Source organism: Mesoplodon densirostris, chromosome 7, assembly GCF_025265405.1.
Source record: "Mesoplodon densirostris isolate mMesDen1 chromosome 7, mMesDen1 primary haplotype, whole genome shotgun sequence".
Classification (NCBI taxonomy): Eukaryota; Metazoa; Chordata; class Mammalia; order Artiodactyla; family Ziphiidae; genus Mesoplodon; species Mesoplodon densirostris.
In genome coordinates this window covers 99,365,442-99,386,986 of record NC_082667.1, presented here as the reverse complement: position 1 = coordinate 99,386,986, position 21,545 = coordinate 99,365,442, and the positions used below count along the sequence as shown (strand labels likewise).

The 21,545-nt window shown below is 36.3% G+C and overlaps 1 protein-coding gene across 3 annotated transcripts in view; it reads right to left on the bottom strand.

Annotated features, from left to right (window-relative positions):
- The window catches only part of GRIA4 (glutamate ionotropic receptor AMPA type subunit 4), a 543,339-nt gene that overhangs the window by 129,194 nt on the left and 392,600 nt on the right, over positions 1–21,545 (bottom strand). For all 3 annotated transcript variants that reach the window (XM_060105639.1, XM_060105638.1, XM_060105640.1), the window contains exon 5: positions 16,301–16,354. In XM_060105639.1, the coding sequence (XP_059961622.1) occupies positions 16,301–16,354 (54 nt within the window). The remainder of the gene's footprint in view (positions 1–16,300; positions 16,355–21,545) is intronic.

Below are 21,545 nucleotides of genomic sequence, written 5' to 3'. Positions count from 1 at the left end.
GACTCAGGGAAACAGAGACTTCACTCTTGGAGGACAAACACAGGGTGGTGTGTGCATTGGGACCAGAGGAAGGAACAGCGACCCCATAGGAGATTGAACCGGACCAGCCTGCTAGTTTTTGGAGGTCTCCTGAAGAGGCAGGGGGTGGCTGTGTCTCACTGTGGGGACAGGGACACTGGCAGCAGAATTTCTGGAAGTACTCCTTGGTGTGAACCCTCCTGGAGTCCACCATTAGCCCCACCAAAGAGCCTGGGTAGGCTCCATTGTTGGGTCGCCTCAGGCCAAACAACCAACAGGGAGGGAACCCAGACCCACCCATCAGCAGACAAGCAGATTAAGGTTTTACTGAGCTCTGCCCAGCAGAGCAACAGTCAGTTCTACCTACCACCAGTCCCTCCCATCAGGAAACTTGCACAAGGCTCTTAGATAGCCTCATCCACCAGAGGGCAGACAGCAGAAGCAAGAACTACAATCCTTAAGCCCGTGGAACAAAAACCACATTCACAGAAAGATAGACAAGAAAAAAAGGCAGAGAGCTATGTACCAGATGAAGGAAAAAAATAAAACCCCAGAAAAACAACTAAATGAAGTGGAGATAGGCAACCTTCTAGAAAAAGAATTCAGAACAATGATAGTGAAGATGATCCAGGACCTCAGAAAAAGAATAGAGGCAAAGGTTGAGAAGATGCAAGAAATGTCTAACAAACACCTAGAAGAATTAAAGAACAAGCAAACAGATGAACAATACAATAAGTGAAATGAAAAATACACTAGAAGGAATCAGTAGGAGAATAACTGAGACAGAAGAATGGATAAGTCACCTGGAAGACAGAATGGTGGAATTCACTGCTGTGGAAGAGAATAAAGAAAAAAGAATGAAAAGAAATGAAGACCACCTAAGAGACCTCTGGGACAACATTAAATGCAACAACATTTGCATTATAGGGGTCCAGAAGGAGAAGAGAGAGAGAAAGGACCCGAGAAAATATTTGAATAGATTACAGTCAAAAACTCCCCTAACTCAGGAAAGGAAATAGCCATTCAAGTCCAAGAAGCACAGAGAGTCCCATACAGGATAAACTCAAGAAGAAACACACCGAGACACAGAGTAATCAAATTGGCAAAAATTAAAGACAAAGAAATATTATTAAAAGCAGCAAGGGAAAAATGACAAATGCCATAAAGGGGAATTCTCATAGGGCTAACAACTGGTTTCTCAGCAGAAACTCTACAAACCAGGAGGGAGACACATGACATATTTAAAGTGATGAAAAGGAAGAAACTACAACCAAGATTACTCTACCCAGCAAGGATCTCATTCAGATTTGATGGAGAAATCAAAAGCTTTACAGACAAACAAAAGCTAACAGAATTCAGCATCACCAAACCAACTCTAAAATGAATGCTAAAGGCACTTCTCTAAGTGGGAAGCAGAAGAGAAGAAAAGAACCGACATAAACAACTGAAAATAAATAAGAACATGGTAATAGGTATGTACATATCGATAATTACCTTAAACATGAATGGATTAACAGCTCCAACCAAAAGACATAGGCTTGCTGAATGGATACAAAAACAAGACCCATATATATGCTGTCTAAAAGCAACCCACTTCAGACCTAGGGACACATGGAGACTGAAAGTGTGGGGATGGAAAAAGATATTCCATGCAAATGGAAATCAAAAGAAAGCTGGAGTAGTAATACTCATATCAGATAAGTGGACTTGAAAATAAAGAATGTTACAAGAGACAAGGAAGGACACTACACAATGATCAAGGGATCAATCCAACAAGAAGAAATAACAGTTATAAACATATATCCACCCACCATAGGAGCACCTCAATACATAAGGCAAATGTTAACAGGTATAGAAGAGGAAATTGACAGTGACACAATAATCATGGGGGACTTTAACACCTCACTTACACCAATGGACAGATCATCCAAACAGAAAATTAATAAGGAAACACAAGCTTTAAATGACACAATAGGCCAGAGATTTAATTGATATTTATAGGACAATCCATCCAAAAACAGCAGATTACACTTTCTTCTCAAATGTGCATGGAATATTCTCCAGGATAGATCACATCTTGGGCAACAAATCAAGCCTCAGTAAATTTAAGAAAATGGAAATCATATCAAGCATCTTTTCTGACCACAATGCTGTGAAGTTAGAAACCACTTACAGGGAAAAACAAGTAAAAACCAGAAACACATGGAGGCTAAAGAATACATTACTAAATAACCAAGAGATCATGGGGGAAATCAAAGAAGAAACCAAAACATACCTAGAGACAAATGACAAGGAAAACAAGACAATCCACAACTTATTGGGTGCAGCAAAAGCAGTTCTCAGAGGGAAGTTTATAGTAATACAACCCTACTTCAAGAAACAACAAACAACTCAAATAAACAATCTAACCTTACACTGAAAGGAACTAGAGAAAGAAGAAAAAACAAAACCCAAAGTTAGTAGAAGGAAAGAAATCATAAAATCAGAACAGAAATTAATGAAATAGAAACAAAGAAAACAATAGCAAAGATCAATAAAACTAAAAGCTGGTATTTTGAGAAGAAAAACAAAATTAATAAATCATTAGCCAGACTCATCAAGAAAAAGAGGGAGAGGACTCAAAACCATAAGATTAGAAAGGAAAAAGGAGAAGTTACAGCAGACACTGTAGGAATACAAAGCATCCTCAGAGACTACTACAAGAAACTGAATGCCAATAAAATGGACAACCTGGAAGAAATGGACACATTCTTAGAAAGGAATAAGCTTCCAAGACTGAACCAGGGAGGAACAGAAAATATGAACACAGCAATCACAAGTAATGAAATTGAAACTGTGATTAAATATTTTCCAACAAACAAAAGTCCAGGACCAGATGGCTTCACAGGTGAATTCTACGAAACATTTAGAGAAGAGCTAACACACATCCTTCTCAAAGTATCCCAAAAAATTTCAGAGGAAGGAACACTCCCAAACTCATTCTATGAGGCCAACATCACCATGATACCAAAACCAGACAAAGATACAACAAAAAAAGAAAATTATAGACCAATATCACTGATGAATATAGATGCAAAAATCTTCAACAAATGCTAGCAAACAGAATCCAACAACACATTAAAAGGATCATACACCATGATCAAGAGGGATTTATCCAAGGAGTGCAAGGATTCTTCAATATATGCAAATCAATCAATGTGATACACCATATTAACAAATTGAAGAAGAAAAACCATATGATCATCTCAATAGATGCAGAAAAACTTTTGACAAAATTGAACACCCATTTATGATAAAAAACTCTCCAGAAAGAAGGCATAGGGGGAACCTACCTCAAAATAATAAAGGCCAAACACGACAAACACACAGCAAACACCATTCTCAATGGTGAAAAACTGAAAACATTTCCTCTAAGATCAGGAACAAGACAAGGATGTCCACTCTCACCACTATTATACAACATAGTTCTGGAAGTCCTAGCCATGGCAATCAGAGAAGAAAAATAATTAGAAGGAATAAAAATTGGAAAAGAAGAAGTAGAATTGTCACTTTTTGCAGGCTACATGATACTATACATAAAGAATCCTAAAGATGCCACCATAAAGTTACTAGAGCTAATCAATGAATTTGGTAATGTTGCAGGATACATAATTAAGGCACAGAAATCACTTGCATTCCTATACACTAATGATGAAAAATCTGAAAGGAAAATAAGGAAACACTCCCATTTACCACTGAAACAAAAAGAATAAAATACCTAGGAATAAACCTACCTAGGGAGACAAAAGACTTGTATGCAGAAAAATATAAGACACGGATGAAAGAAATTAAAGATGATACAAACAGAGGGAGAGATAGATCATGTTCTTGGATTTGAAGAATCAACATTGTGCAAATGACTATACTACCCAAAGCAATCTACAGATTCAATGCAATCCTTATCAAATTACCAATGGCATTTTTTACAGAACTAGAACAAAAACTCTTAAAATGTGTATGGAGGCACGAAAGACCCCAAATAGCCAAAGTGGTCTTGATGGAAAAAAACAGACCTGGAGGAATCAGACTCCCTGACTTCATACTATACTACAAACCTACAGTAATCAAGACAGTATGGTACTGGCACAAAAGCAGAAATATAGATCAATGGAACAGGATAGAAAGCTCAGAGATAAACCCATGCACCTATGGTCAACTAATCTATGACAAAAGAGGTAAGGATATAAAATGGAGACAAGACAGTGTCTTCAATAAGTGGTGCTGGGAAAACTGGACAGCTACATATAAAAGAATGAAATTAGAATACTCCCTAACAGGGACTCCTGGGAAGATGGTGGAAGAGTAAGATGAGGAGATCACCTTTCTCCCCACAGATACACCAGAAATTCATCTACACGTGGAACAACTACTACAGAACACCTACTGAACGCTGGCAGAAGACCTCAGACCTCTCAAAAGGCAAGTAACTCCCCACGTACCTGGGTAGGGCAAAAGAAAAAAGAATAAACAGAGACAAAAGCATAGGGACGGGACATGACCTGTGGGAGGGAGCTGTGAAGGAGGAAAGGTTTCCACACACTAGGAAGCCCCTTCGCGGGCAGAGACTGCGGGTGACAGAGGGGGGAAGATTCAGGGCCGCGGAGGAGAGCACAGCAACAGGGGTGAGGAGGGCAAAGTGGAGAGATTCCCGCACAGAGGATCGGTGCCAATCGGCACTCACCAGCCTGAGAGGCTTGTCTGCTCACCCGCCGGGGAGGGCAGGGCTGGGAGCTGAGGCTCAGGCTTCCTTCAGAGCGCAGGGAGAGGACTGGGGTTGGCGACGTGAACACAGCCTGCAGGGGGTTAGTGCACTACAGCTAGCCAAGAGGGAGTCTGGGGAAAAGTCTGGACATGCCAAAGAGGCAAGAGACTTTTTCTTCCCTCTTTGTTTCCTGGTGCATGAGGAGAGGGGATTAAGAGCACTGCTTTAAGGAGCTCCAGAGACTGGTGTGAGTCGTGGCTAACAGCGTGGACCACAGAGATGTCATGAGACGCTATGGCTGCTGCTGCCACCACCAAGAAGCCTCTGTGTGAGCCAGGTCACTATACACACCTCCCTTCCAGGGAGCCTGTGCAGCCCGGCACTGCCAGGGTCCCGGGATCAAGGGACACCTTCCTGGGAGAACGCACGGTGGGCCTCAGGCTGGTGAAACGTCACGCCGGCCTCTGCCGCCACAGTCTTGACCAGTATCCGCACCCATCCCTCCCCCAGGGCTGAATGAGCCAGAGACCCCGAGTCAGTTGCTCCTTTAACCCCGTCCTGTGTGAGCGAAGAACCGACACCCTCTGGCGACCTACACTCAGAGGCAGGGCCAAATCCAAAGCTGAGCCACGGGAGCTGTGCAAACAAAGAAGAGAAAGGGAAATCTCTCCTAGCAGCCTCAGGAGCAGCTGATTAATTCTCCACAATCAAGTTGATGTACCCTGCATCTGTGGAATACCTGAATAGACAACGAATCATCCCAAATTGAGGAGGTGGACTTTGAGAGCAAGATTTATTAGTTTTTCCCCTTCTTCTCTTTATGTGAGTGTGTATGTGTATGCTTCTGTGTGAGAGTTTGTCTGTATAGCTTTGCTTTCACCATTTGTCCTAGGGTTCTATCCATCCATTATTTTGTATTGTTTTGTTTTGTTTTATTACTTTATAAAATTTTTTTTCTTAATAATTATTTTTATTTTAATAACTTTATTTTATTTTATCTTTATTTTGTTTTATATTACTTTCTTTCTTTCTTTCTTTCTTTCTTTCTACTTTTTCTCCCTTTTATTCTGAGCCATGTGGATAAAAGGCTCTTGTTGCTGCAGCCAGGAGTCAGTGCTGTGCCTCTGAGGTGGGAGAGCCAACTTCAGGACACTGGTTCACAAGAGACGTCCCACCTCCACATAATATCAAATGGGGAAAATCTCCCAGAGATCTCCACCTCAACACCAACACCCAGCTTCACTCAATGACAAACAAGCTACAGTGCTGGACACCCTGTGCCAAACAACTAACAAGACAGGAACACAACCTCACCCATTAGCAGAGAGGCTGCCTAGGAGCATAATAAGTCTACAGAGACCCCAAAACAAACCACCAGACGTTGACCTGCCCACCAGAAAGACAAGATCAGGCCTAAGCCACCAAAACACAGGCACTTGTCCTCTCCAGCAGGAAGCCTACACAACCCACTGAACAAACTTTAACCACTGGGGACAGACACCAAAAACAACAGGAACTATGAACCTGCAGCCTATAAAAAGGAGACCCAAAACACAGTAAGATAAGCAAAATGAGAAGACAGAAAAACACATAGCAGATGAAGGAGAAAGATAAAAACCCACCAGACCTAACAAATGAAGAGGAAATAGGCAGTCTATTTGAAAAAGAATTCAGAATAATGATAGTAAAGATGATCCAAAATATTGGAAGTAGAATAGAGAAAATGCAAGAAACATTTAACAAGGACCTAGAAAAACTAAAGATAAAACAAGCAACAATGAACAACACAGTAAATGAAATTAAAAATACTCTAGATGGGATCAATAGCAGAATAACTGAGGCAGAAGAATGGATAAGTGACCCGGATGATAAAATAGTGGAAATAACTACTGCAGAACAGAATAAAGAAAAAAAAAATGAAAAGAACTGAGGACAGACTCAGAGACCTCTGGGAAAACACTAAACACACCAACATTCGAATTATAGGGGTTCCAGAAGAAGAAGAGAAAAATAAAGGGACTGAGAAAATATTTGAAGAGATTATAGTTGAAAACTTCCCTAATATGGGAAAGGAAATAGTTAATCAAGTCCAGGAGACACAGAGAGTCCCGTACTGAATAAATCCAAGGAGAAACACGCCAAAACACATATTAATCAAACTGTCAAAAATTAAACACAAATAAAACACATTAAAAAGAGCAAGGGAAAAACAACAAATAACACACAAGGGAATCCCCATAGGTTAACAGCTGATCTTTCAGCAGAAACTCTGCAAGCCAGAAGGGACTGGCAGGACATATTTAAACTGATGAAGGAGAAAAATCTACAACCAAGATGGCTCTAACCAGCAAGGACCTCATTCAGATTTGATGCAGAAATTGAAAACTTTATATACAAGCAAAAGTTGAGAGAGTTCAGCACCAACAAATCAGCTTTACAACAAATGCTAAAGGATCTTCTCTAGGCAAGAAACACAAGAGAAGGAAAAGACGTACAATAACAAATGCAAAACAATTAAGAAAATGGGAATAGGAACATACATACCAATAATTACCTTATATGTAAATGGATTAAATGCTCCCACCAAAAGACACAGACTGGCTGAATGGATACAAAACAAGACCCATATATATGCAGTCTACAAGAGACCCACTTCAAACCTAGAGATATATACAGACTGAAAGTGAGGGGATGGAAAAAGATATTCCATGCAAATGGAAACCAAAAGAAAGCTGGAGTAGCAAGTCTCATATCAGAAGAAATAGACTTTAAAACAAAGGCTATTAGAAGAGACAAAAAGAACACTACATAATGATCAAGGGATTAATCTTAGAAGAAGATATAACAATTGTAAATATTTATGCACCCAACATAGGAGCACCTCAATACATCAGGCTAATACTAACAGCCATAAAAGGGGAAATCGACAGTAACATATTTATAGTAGGGGACTTTAACACCCAACTTTCACCGATAGACAGATCATCCAAAATGAAAATAAATAAGGAAACACAAACTTTAAATGACACATTAAACAAGGTGAACTTAATTGATATTTATAGGACATTCCATCCAAAAACAACAGAATACACATTTTTCTCAAGTGCTCATGGAACATTCTCCAGGATAGATCATATCTTGGGTCACAAATCAAGGCTTGGTAAATTTAAGAAAATTGAAATTGTATCAAGTATCTTTTCTGACCACAGTGCTATGAGATTAGATATCAATTACAGGAAAAGATCTGTAAAAAAATACAAACACATGGATGCTAAACAATACACTGTGTAATAATGAAGGGATCACTGAAGAAACCAAAGAGAAAATTAAAAAATACCTAGAAACAAATGACAATGGAGACATGACAACACAAAACCTATGGGATGCAGCAAAAGCAGTTCTAAGAGGGAAGTTTATAGCAATACAATCCTGCCTTAAGAAACAGGAAATCTCTCGAATAAACAACCTAACCTTGCACCTAAAGCAATTAGAGAAAAAAGAACAAAAAAAAAACCCAACGTTAGCAGAAGGAAAGACATCATAAAGATCAGATCAGAAATAAATGAAAAAGAAAGGAAGGTAATGATAACAAAGATGAATAAACCTAAAATCTGGTTCTTTGAGAAGATAAACAAAATTGATAAACCATTAGCAAGACTCACCAAGAAAAAAAGGGAGAAGACTCAAATCAATAGAATTAGAAATGAAAAAGGAGAAGTAACAACTGACACTGCAGAAATACAAAAGATCATGAGAGATTACTACAAGCAACTCTATGCCAATAAAATGGACAACCTGGAAGAAATGGACAAATTTTTAGAAAGGCAAAACTTGCCAAGGCTGAAACAGGAGTAAATAGAAAATATGGACAGACAAATCACAAGCACTGAAATTGAAACTGATTAAAAATCTTCCAAAAAACAAAAGCCCAGGACCAGATGGCTTCACAGGCGAATTCTACCAAACAATTAGAGAAGTGCTAACACCTATCCCTCTCAAACTCTTCCAAAATATAGCAGAGGAAGGAACACTCCCAAACTCATTCTACGATGTCTCCATCACCGTGATACCAAAACCAGACAAGGATGTCACAAAAAAAGAAAACTACAGGCCAATATCACTGATGAACATAGATGCAAAAATCCTCAACAAAATACTAGCAAACAGTATCCAACAGCACATTAAAAGGATCATACACCATAATCAAGCAGGGTTTATTCCAGGAATGCAAGAATTCTTTAATATATGCAAATCAATCAACGTGATACGCCATATTAGCAAACTGAAGGAGAAAAACCATATGATCATCTCAATAGATGCAGAGAAAGCTTTCACGAAATGCAACACCCATTAATGTAAAAACCCTCAAGAAAGTAGGCATAGAGGGAACTTAACTCAACATAATAAAGGCTATATATGACAAACCCACATTCAACATCGTCCTCAATGGTGAAAAACAGAAAGCATTCCCACTAAGATCAGGAACAAGACAAGGTTGCCCACTCTCACCACTGCTATTCAACATAGTTATGGACGTTTTAGCCACAGTAATCAGAGAAGAAAAGGAAATAAAAGGAATCCAAATCTGAAAATAAGTAGTAAAACTGTCACTGTTTTCAGATGACATGATACTATACATAGAGAATCCTAAGGATGCTAAGAGAAAACTACTAGAGCTAATCAATGAATTTGGTAAAGCAGCAGGAAACAAAATTAATGCACAGAAATCTCTGGCATTCCTACACACTAATGATGAAAAATCTGAAAGTGAAATCAAGAAAACACTCGCATTTACCCCTGAAACTAAAAGAATAATATATCTAGGAATAAACCTATCTAAGGAGACAAAAGACCTGTATGCAGAAAATTATAAGACACTGATGAAAGTAATTAAAGATGATACAAATAGATGAAGAGGTATACCATGTTCGTGGATTGGAATAATCAACATTGTGAAAATGACTCTACTACCCAAAGCAATCTACAGATTCAGTGCAATCTCTATCAAACTACCACTGGCATTTTTCACAGAACTAGAACAAAAAAATTTCACAATGTGTATGGAAACACAAAAGACCTCTAATAGAAAAAGCAATCTTAAGAACAAAAAACGGAGCTGGAGGAATCAGGCTCCCTGACTTCAGACTATACAACAAAGCTACAGTAATCAAGACAGTATGGTACTGGCACAAAAACAGAAATATAGATCAATGGAACAGGATAGAAAGCCCAGAGATAAACCCATGCACATATGGTCACCTTATCTTTGATAAAGGAGGCAAGAATATACAGTGGGGAAAAGACAGCCTCTTTAATAATTGGTGCTTGGAAAACAAGACAGGTATATGTAAAAGTATGAAATTAGAACACTCCCTAACACCATACACAAAAATAAGCTCAAAATGGATTAAAGACCTAAATGTAAGGCCAGAAACTATCAAACTCTTAGAGGAAAACATAGGCAGAACACTCTATGCCATAAATCACAGCAAGATCCTTTTTGACCCACTTCCTAGAGAAATGGAAATAAAACCTAAAATAAACAAATGGGACCTAATGAAACTTTAAAGTTTTTGCATAGCAAAGGAAACCATAAACAAGACCAAAAGACAACTCTTAGATGGGAGAAAATATTTTCCAATGAAGCAACTGACAAAGGATGAATCTCTAAAATTTACAGCAGTTCATGCGGCTCAATAACAAAAAAACAAACAACAAAATCCAAAAATGTGCAGAAGACCTAAATAGACATTTCTCCAAAGAAGATATACAGATTGTCAACAAACACATGAAAGCATGCTCAACATCATTAATCATTAGAGAAATGCAAATCAAAACTACAATGAGATATCAACGCACACCACTCAGAATGGCCATAATCAAAAATTCTAGAAACAATAAATGCTGGAAAGGGTGTGGAGAAAAGGTAACACTCTTGCACTGCTGCTGGGAATGTGAATTGGTACAGCCACTATGGAGAACAGTATGGAGGTTCCTTAAAAAAGAACAAATAGAACTACCATATGACCCAGCAATCCCACTACTGGGCATATACCCTGAGAAAATCATAATTCAAAAAGAGTCATGTACCAAAATGTTCACTGCAGCTCTATTTTCAATAGCCAGGAGATGGAAACAACCTAAGTGTCCATCATTGGATGATTGGATAAAGAAGACGTGGCACACATATACAATGGAATATTACTCAGCCATAAAAAGAAACGAAATTGAGTTATTTGTAGTGAGGTGGATGGACCTAGAGTTTGTCATACAGAGTGAAGTAAGTCAGAAAGAGAAAGACAAATACCATATGCTAACACATATATATGGAATCTAAGAAAAAAAGAAAACGTCATGAAGAACCTAGGAGTAAGATGGTAATAAAGACACAGACCTACTAGAGAATGGACTTGAGGATATGGGGAGGGGGAAGTGTAAGCTGTGACAAGGTGAGAGAGTGGCATGGACATATATACACTACCAAACGTAAAATAGATAGCTAGTGAGAAGCAGCCGCATAGAAGAGGGAGATCAGCTCGGTGCTTTGTGACCACCTGGTTTTGAGGGATAGGGAGGGTGGGAGAGAGGGAGTCGCAAGAGGGAGGAGATATGGGAACATATTTATATGTATAACTGATTCACTTTGTTATAAAGCAGAAACTAAGACACCATTGTAAAGCAATTATACTCCAATAAAGAAGTAAGTAAATAAATAAATAATTAAAAAAAGAATACTCCCAGCACCATACACAAAAATAAATTCAAAATGGATTCGAGACCTAATTGTAAGATCAGACACTATAAGAGTCTTAGAGGACATCTTAGGAAGAACACTCTTTGACATAAATTTCAGCAAGATCTTTTTTGATCCACTTCCTAGACTAATGGAAATGAAAACATAAATGAACAAATGGGATGTAATGAAACTTAAAAGCTTTTGCATAGCAAAGGAAAGTACAAGCAAGACGAAAAGACAGCCCTCAGAATGGGAGAAATATTTGCAAATGAATCAATGGACAAAGGATTAATCTCTAAAATATATAAACAGCTCATGCAGCTCAATATTAAAAAACGAACAACCCAATCCAAAAATGGGCAGAATACCTAAATAAATTTTTCTCCAAAGAATACACATAGATGGCCAAGAGACACATGAAAAACTGCTCAAAATCACTAATTATTATAGTAATGCAAATCAAAACTACACTGTGGTATCACCTCACACAGGTTAAAATGGGCATCATCAGAAAATCTACAAACATTAAATTCTGGAGAGGGTGTGGAGAAAAGGGAACCCCCTTGCACTGTTGATGGGAATGTAAATTGATACTGCCACTATGGAGAACTGTATGGAGGTTACTTAAAAAAACTAAAAGTAGAAATACTATATGACCCAGCAATCCCACTACTGGGCATATACCCAGAGAAAACCATAATTCAAAAAGACACACATACTCCAATGTTCATTGCAGAACTATTTACAATAGCCAGGACATGGAAGCAACCTAAATGCACATTGACAGATGAATGGATAAAGATGATATGGTACATGTATACAATGGAATATTACTCAGCCAGAAAAAGGAACAAAATTGGTTCATTTGTAGAGATGTGGATGGATCTAGAGACTGTCATACAGAGTGAAGTAAGTCAGAAAGAGAAAAACAAATATTGTATATTAACACATATATGTGGAACCTAGAAAAATGGTACAGATGAACCAGTTTGCAGGGCAGAAATTGAGACACAGATGTAGAGAACAACTGTATGGAAATCGAGGGTGGAAGTGGGGGTGGGTGGGTGGTGGTTGTGGTGTGATGAATTGGGAGATTGGGATTGACATATATACACTAATATGTATAAAATGGATAACTAATAAGAATCTGCTGTATAAAAAAATGAAATAAAATTCAAAACTAAATAAATAAATACATAAATATAAAAATAAAAAAAGAAAAATAGTGGTGAGAGAAGACATCCCCATCTTAAATGAAAAGCTTTCAGCTTTTCAACATTAGATATGATGTTAGAGGTGGGCTTGTCATACATGGCCTTTTTTATAGTGCAGTATGTTCCTTCTATACTCAGGTTCTTGAGATTTTCTTATCATGAAATAATGTGAATTATGTCAAATGCTTTTTCTGCCTCTATTGAGATGATCATATGATTTTTATTCTTTTCGAAATGTGGTGCCATCACATTGGTCACTTCACCGATATCAAACCATCCTTGCATCTCTGGGCAAATCCCTCTTGATCTTGATATGATCTTCATTCAATCCTTTTAATGTACTGTTTAATTTGGTTTGTTAATATTTTGTAGAGGATTTTTGCATCTATGTTCAACAATCAGTCTGAAATTTACTTTTTTTGTAGTGTTGTTGTCTGGCTTTGGTATCAGTGTAATTTTGGCCTTGAAAATAAATTTGGAAGTGTTCTCTCTGCTTCTATTCATTGGAATAATTTTAAAAGTTTTGGTAATTATTCTTGTTTAAAGGTTTGGTAGAAATTATCCATGAAGCCATATGGTCCTGGACTTTTTTGTGGGGGAGTGATTTGGTTACTGATTCAAACTCCTCTCTTGTTATTGGTTAGTTCAGATTTTCTTTTTAATTATAATTCATGCTTGATATGTTTTATGTTTCTAGGTATTTATTCATTTCCTCTTGGGTATATAATTTGTGGGTATTATTGTTCACAGTAGTTTCTTATGATCTTTAGTATTTGTGTGGTATTAGTTGCAATTGATCTTACCTTTATGATTTTTAAAATTTTCTTTTTCCTTTGTCTAGTTAAAGATTTGTCAATTTTGTTTATCTTTTCCAAAAACTACATTCATTGATATTTTCTATTGTCTTTTTAGTCTCTATTTCATTTATCTCCACTTTGATCTTTGTTATTTCCTTCCTTCACCTAAATTTGAGTTTAGTTTGTTCTCATTTTTCTAGTCCTTGAGGTAAAAAGTTCTTTAGTTAATTTCTCTATTTTTATTTAATCTTGGCATGTATTTCTATAAACTTTCCTTTTAGAACTGCTTTAGGTGTATTCCATATGTTCTGGTATGGTATGTTTCCATTTCCAATTGCATTTGTCTCAAGGTACATTTTTATTTCACTCTTGATTTCTTCTTTGACCCAGTGGTTGTCAGGAGCATTTGGCTAATCTCCACATATTTGTAGATTTTCCAGTTCTTTTTGTAATTAATTTCTAATTTCACACCACTGTGGTCATGTGGATGCATGCCCCATTGGCTTTTGGACCTAGGTGCTTTTGAGGGGCTATCTCTTGAGTGGCAGCCTTAAAAACTGAGGTGCTAAACACGTGGTCCAAATCCTTTGCTCTTCATGTAGAAGCTGAGGGTTGAGGATTCCCTTCCGATTGTATGGCACTATGCTGGGAGTAGTGTTTATGGAAAGAGTGTGCCACACACTTTCCCACCCATTTCTGTGTGGGTGTTTTCTCAGCTGTCCGATGTGTAGGAGTCACTCAGCTAGTTTCTTGATTTTTCTCAGAGGAATTGCTCTGTCTGTGTGTCTGTGGGAGAAAGGGAGTTCAAGAGCTTCCCTTATTTCCATCGTAATCCCTCCAACTAAATCAGTCTTTTCTACTTCATATGTTGTTACTTAGTCATTATATAGATAATTTGAATGTGATGCCATCTACTAGGGCTGTTTAATACAGGCTGTTATACCCATTAGGATATTATAACTACTAATTCTTTTAATTTTGTATGGTTTGTCAATGTCAGCAATTCCATTCTGGCATGATAATCTGTAACATATTGTCTTTTTTTTCCCTTCTGAATTCCATTGTTTGGAAAGAATAGATGGTATTAAAACCTTCTATTTGCTAGAGTCTCCTTGTCTAATGTCATTGTGACATTATAAGTCTTTTTTTCTTATGGTGATTAATATCAGGATATATTTGCTTTAAGATTTTTAGTTTTATAAAGTATGTTAAAATATCCAGACTACAGGCCTACTAAAAGCAATGGAAAAAAATAAGTAAAAATTTCTCAGTATTTTCAGTATTTTCATGATAATATTAAGTAACAAAATTATACTTTATTCAAGAAATGCAATACAATAAGACTTTACAGTTTACATTTTAATATCTGAACTCCATAGTGAAACCTAGCTCATTAAAGACTTAAAATTCCTGTCTCAAAGTGTGATGGCCCACTTGTCACATGAAAAGAATGGATGAATATGAATCTGTTTTGCAGCCTTGTTCTTTCCCTGCTTTGAGTGCAAGACCCTCACCAAAGAAATATGTGGTGGGAAAAGAGAAAAAAGATAACACATTCTTAACTTCTCTAGGATAAACCACTTTTGAGATCAAGCACTTAGGGCAGATCTGATACTGCCCTGTTTATCAGGGTACTCTGATAAATCAAGGAGAATGGCCCTCTGCATGGTCATTTTCCCCCCACACTTGCAAAGTTAACAAGAAATACTTGAGACTTGCCAAGAAATCTAAAAGGACTTGACTTACACCTTTAAGAATTTTATACTAATGCCTGTATTTTGTACAATAAACATCTATATATATGTGAAATTTGACACTATTAAAATAATTTGGATTACTCCCAACAAAAGACTTTCTTAAATAGCCATTTCAAACTTGTTTTTCATAAAATTAAAAAAAACATGGGTCATCAGTTTTAATCATTCTTGTAATACCCCTAAGTATTGGCAATCTTCATCCATAAAGTAGCACATTTATCATTCACACAGACAAAAGGCCATTATCTAATTTGTCAAGTAATATTATAGAAAAACAAACATTACAATTAGCTTTAAAGGTAACTATGGAAGATATCAAGCTTATCTGCACCAAAATATATTGAATTAGAAATATAATGATCACTGTGATTAATGAAATACAATTGTTTTTAAGGAAAGACAAGAAAAATTTAACATAAATTTTTTCCACCATTTGAGCTACCACCTCCTCCCCTTTAGTGTGCATTGTGCATCTGAATTGTACATTAATACATTAGCTAGATCCTCTTAGAAGGCCCAGGAATGCCTACTCAGAAAAAAAATAAAAATAAAGAAAGAAAAAGAAGCAATTTCCTCCTGGCACCAGCAAGATAACTACTTAGGAGATTAGGAGATAACATTCCTTTCTCAATCCTGTAAGGGGTCACAATGACCCACTATTGCCTTGTTGGACTATGTAAACTGTCAATATGTTTCTTTGATTCATAACCCTTTATCTCAAAAACTTATGTTTTGATCTCTAAGTTGTGCAGAAAATCTCGTTGCTTTGACCTCTAATGGGCAGAACAGTCCTCAGAGCTTTCTGAAAGACTATCTAGTGGGTTATAATCCTCAGGTAGGCCTAAATAAAATTTTCCATTTCTTTCTTAGATTGACCATTAATTTTTTTGTGGACGCATAAGAGTACTATCCTATGTGTTATAAAAAGCTTAGTAAGTAACATAGTTTAATAATAGAACACTATTTCAAGGCACAATTAACATAATCTTGAATGTTTGAGCAATTCTTATGAAAAATAGAAAATAAAGAGTTCTTACCAAGTTTGCAATGATATAATGGTAGCCTTTAACATGCTTTCCAACACTCACAATCTGTAAAGATATAAGGAAATATGAGAAAACCAATTTAACTTTACTGCATGATCATATTTTTAAAAACAGAATTTTAACTATTCTAGCATAATGCCATGTGGAAACATGTTGAGAAAATGTTATCGTTTTTCTTATGAATGTGATTTATCCTAATTAGAAGAAATTCATAAGCCACACGAAAAATAAAGTGGTTGAATTTAAAAAAAAACCTTGTAATTTCAATCCCACTGTATAAATGACAAATCATTTCATTATATCTTGTTCAGAAAACTACTATGCTATAATCCCCTCAAAGAGAATGACAATGTTATGAGACAAACCAATAGTTTACATATATTTCTAAAAAAAGAATACTTTAGCACAAGAAAGAAAATTATTTTGGTTCAAAGAACTTAGATGTACTTAATTTATTGATGATTTATAAGAATTCATGATAGACTGTTAGGTGCCTCAACTGGTGAGAATCACTTTCTATGAGTGGATTGGATCATTGTCCTGAAAAGCAGGTAAGATTTTTTTAGGCAAAATCTCTGTTTTTAGATACCTCTGATACCACAGAATACTTAGGTAATTCTCACCTGCCTATGGATATAGCAATATTTTATTATGATAAAAAGAATAAGGACAAAACAACATCAAGAGACTTTTCCTTCTGCTACATTAATCTTTTTCTATGAATGTTTTTTAGGAATGTTTAGAAAATTAGAAACTAAGAAATTTTAGGAAAAAGCAATCAGATATTTTAAAACGTACAACTTTATTTCTGTACTAGAAATTAAAATTCTTATTTTGTGAAGCTGAAAATGTCTTTAATTAGAGAAAGTCTAATGACAGTTACTAATGAGCAGCTTTGTAGCCTCATTGGTGTCCTCAAAGGTAACAACACAATATAAGATTTACATTTACTTTTTTTTTTTTTTTCTGCGGTATGCAGGCCTCTCACTGTTGTGGCCTCTCCCATTGCAGAGCACAGGCTCTGGACATGCAGGCTCAGTGGCCATGGCTCACGGGCCCAGCCGCTCCGCGGCATGTGGGATCTTCCCTGACCGGGGCATGAACCCGTGTCCCCTGCGTTGGCAGGTGGACTCTCAACCACTGCGCCACCAGGGAAGCCCTACATATACTTTTTTCATTAAAGAAAAAATTGAATTGTTTTTAGTATTTTAATATCTTCTAAAATAATTATTTGTAAATTAGTGACTTGTGTATGAAACACAGGAAAACCATTTTATTTTAATATTATTTTTTTCAAGATAGAAGCAGCTTTATTCTGAAGCTTGCACAGCTTTGTACAATTAAAGCATTGGTGATATCCAGTATTTTAAAAATTGCTGTATGAGTATTACATGTTTAATTAATAAAACAATTCAATTTAATGAAATGTTTAGATAATCCCAGAAATGTTTCAACAGAACTTCAGTCAGAGACATTCACTGTGAGAATTACTGCTAGTAAGTACCAGCTTATTCCAAACAATATTTGTGAACTAGGGAGCTACAATAGGGTTCTCATTTCCATTCTTATTCATGTCCCATAACCACACTTTCATGCAGGTGCAAATTGTATTCCTGAGAGGTTGGGGTTAATTTGTGCAATATTGACACCTTGCAAGCTGCCCAGAACCAGAAACAACCTATCTTATTTATAGCTGAAAAGGAAAACAGCTGGAGGCCAACAGGTGCACTAACTGTCACTGTTTACATTCTACTCCACTCCTTGGTTAGTTTTTAACCAGAGCCAACTTGGACTCATGTTAATTCCCCTGTTTTATATGTTCACCTGTTCTTCCCCTTCTGTCAATCTATTTTTCCCAAAGAGTCCAATCCAGTATTTTTTAAATTTTTATTGGAGTATAGTTAATTTAAAATGTTGTGTTAATTTCTGCTGTACAGCAAAGGGAATCAGTTATACATATACATGTATCCACTCATTTTTAGATTCTTTTCCCAGATAGGTCATTACAGAGTACTGAGAAGAATTCCCTGTGCTATACAGTAAGCCCATACTACTTATCTATTTTATATATAGTAGTGTGTATATGTCATTCCCAATCTCCCAATTTGTCCCTCTCCCCTTTTCCTCCCAGTAACCCTAAGTTTGCTTTTTGATTGGGTTGTTCATTATTTTGATATTGAGCTGCATGACCTGTTTGTATATTTTGGAGTTTAATCCCTTGTCAATTGCTTCATTTGAAAATATTTTCTCCCATTTTGTGGGTTGACTTTCATTTTGTTTATGGTTTCTTTTGCTGTGCAAAAGATTTAAGTTTAATTAGGTCCCATTTGTTTATTTTTGTTTTTATTTTTATTACTGTAGGAGGTGGATCGAAAAGATCTTGCTGTGATTTATGTCAGAGAGTGTTCTATGTTTTCCTGCAAGAGTTTTATAGTATCCAGCCTTACAATTAGGCCTTTAATCTGTTTTGAGTTGATTTTCTTGTATGGTGTTAAGGAGTGTTCTAATTTCATTCTTTTACATGTGGCTGTCCAGTTTTCCTAGCACCAGTTACTGAAGAGACTGTCTTTTCTCCATTGTATATTCTTGCTTCTTTTGTCATAGATTAGTTGATCATAAGTGCGTGGGTTCATCTCTGGACTTTCTATCTTGTTCCATTGATCTATATTTCTGTTTTTGGATCAGTACCATACTGTCTTGATTACTGTAGCTTTGTAGTATAGTCTGAAGTCTGGGAGTCTGATTCCTCCAGCTCTGTTTTTTTTTTTTTTCCTATTCAGGGTTTTTTGTGTTTCCATACAAATTGTAAAATTTTTTGTTCTAGTTCCGTGAAAAATGCCATTGGTAATTTGATAGGGATTGCATTGAATCTGTAGATTGCTTTCGGTAGTATAGTTACTTTGATAATAATAATTATTCCAATCCAAGAACATGGTATATCTCTCCATCTGATCTGCTTGTGTCATCTTTGATTTCATTCATCGTTATCTTATTGTTTTGTGAGTATAGTTCTTTTCCCTCCTTAGGTGGGTTTATACCTAAGTATTTTATTCACTTTGATGCAAGGATAAATAGGATTGCTTCCTTAATTTCTGTTTCTGATCTTTCATTGTTAGTGTATAGGAATGCAAGAGATTTCTGCATATTAATTTTATATCCTGCAACTTTACCAAATTCATTGATGAGTTCTAGTAGTCTTCTGGTGGCATGTTTAGGGTTTTCTATGTATAGTATCAGGTCATCTGTAAACAGTGATTTTACTGTTTTCTTTTACTTTTCTTTTTCTTTTCCAATTTGGACTGCTTTTCTTTTTATTCTCTGGTTGTCATGGCTAAAACTTCCAAAACTATGTTGAATAATAGTGGTGGGAGTGGGGACCCTTGTATTGTTCCTGATCTTAGAGGAAATGCTTTCAGTTTTTCACCATTGAGAATGATGTTGGCTATGGGTTTGTTGTATATAGCCTTTATTATGTTAGGTAAGCTCCCTCTATGCCCACTTTCTGGGGAGATTTTATCATAAATGGGTATTGAATTTTGTCAAAAGCTTCTGCTGCATCTATTGAGATGATCATATGGTTTTTATTCTTCAATTTGTTAATATGGTTTATCACATTGATTGATTTGCATGTATTGAAAAACCTTTATCTCCCTGGGATAAATCCCACTTGATCACAGTGTATGATCCTTTTAATGTGTTGTGGATTCTGTTTGATAGTATTTTGTTCAGGAGTTTTGTGTCTATGTTAATCAGTGATATTGGCCTGCAACTTTCTTTTTTTGTGATATCTTTGTCTGGTTTTGGTATCAGGGTGATGGTAGCCTTGTAGAATGAGCTTGGGACTGTTCCTCTCTCTGTAATTTTTTGGAAGAGTTTGAGAAGGATAGGTGTTAACTCTTCTCTAAATCCTTGGTATAATTCACCTTTGAAACCATCTGGTCCTGGACTTTTGTTGTTGGAAGATTTTTAATCACAGTTTCAATTTCATTACTTGTGACTTGTTTGTTCATATTTTCTATTCTTCCTGATTCAGTCTTAGAAGGTTGTATCTTTCTAAGAATTTGTCCATTTCTTCCAGGTTGTCTATTTTATTGGCATAGAGTTGCTTGTAGTAGTCTCTTATGATCCTTTGTATTTCTGCAGTGTCAGTTGTAACTTCTCCTTTTTCTTTTCTAGTTTTCTTGAGTTGAGTCTTCTCCCTTTTATTCCTGATGAGTCTGGCTAAAAGTTTCTTGATTTTGTTTATCTTCTCAAAGAACCAGCTTTTAGTTTCATTGATCTTTGGTATTGTTTTCTTCATTTCTATTTCATTTATTTCTGTTCTGATCTTTATGATTTCTTTCTTTCTACTGACTCTGGGTTTTGTTTGTACTTCTTGCTCTAGTTGATTTAGGTGTAAAGTTAGGTTGTTTATTTGAGATTTTTCTGAGGTAAGATTCTAGTGGTATAACCTTCCATCTTAGAACTGCTTTTGCTGCATCACATAGGTTTTAGATTGCTGTGTCCCTAGGTATTTTTTTTTCATCTTTGATTTCTTCAGTGATCCACTGGTTGTTTATTAACATATTATTTAGCTTCCATGTGTTTGTGTTTTTTACATTTTTTTCCTGTAATTAATTTCTAATCTCATAGGGTTGTCAGAAAATATGCTTGATATTGTTTCAATTTTCTTAAACTTACCAAGGCTTGATATGAGACCCAAGATGTGATCTATCCATGAGAATGTTCCATGCACATTTGAGAAGAAAGCATATTCTGCTGCTTTCTGATGGAATGTTCTATAAATATCAAAGTCTATCTGGTCTAATGTGTCATTTAAGACTTTTGTTTCCTTACTGATATTCTGTCTGGATGATCTGTTCATTGAGGAGAGTGGTGTATTAAAGTCCCCCACTATTATTGTGTTTCTGTCAATTTCTCCTTTTATGGCTGTTAGCATTTGCCTTTTATATAAAGGTGCTCCTATGTTGGGTGCATATATATTTATAATTGTTATATCTTCTGCTTGTATTGATCACTTGATCATTATGTAGTGTCCTTCCTTGTCTCTTGTAACAGTCTTTAAATCTATTTTATCTGATATGAGTATTGCCACTCCAGCTTTCTTTTGATTTCCATGTGCATGGAATACCTTTTTCCAACCCCTCAGTTTCAGTCTGTATGCACCCCTAGGTCTGAAGTGGGTCTCCCGTAGACTGCATATGTATGGGTCTTGTGTTTTTTTTTTTTTGTAGTA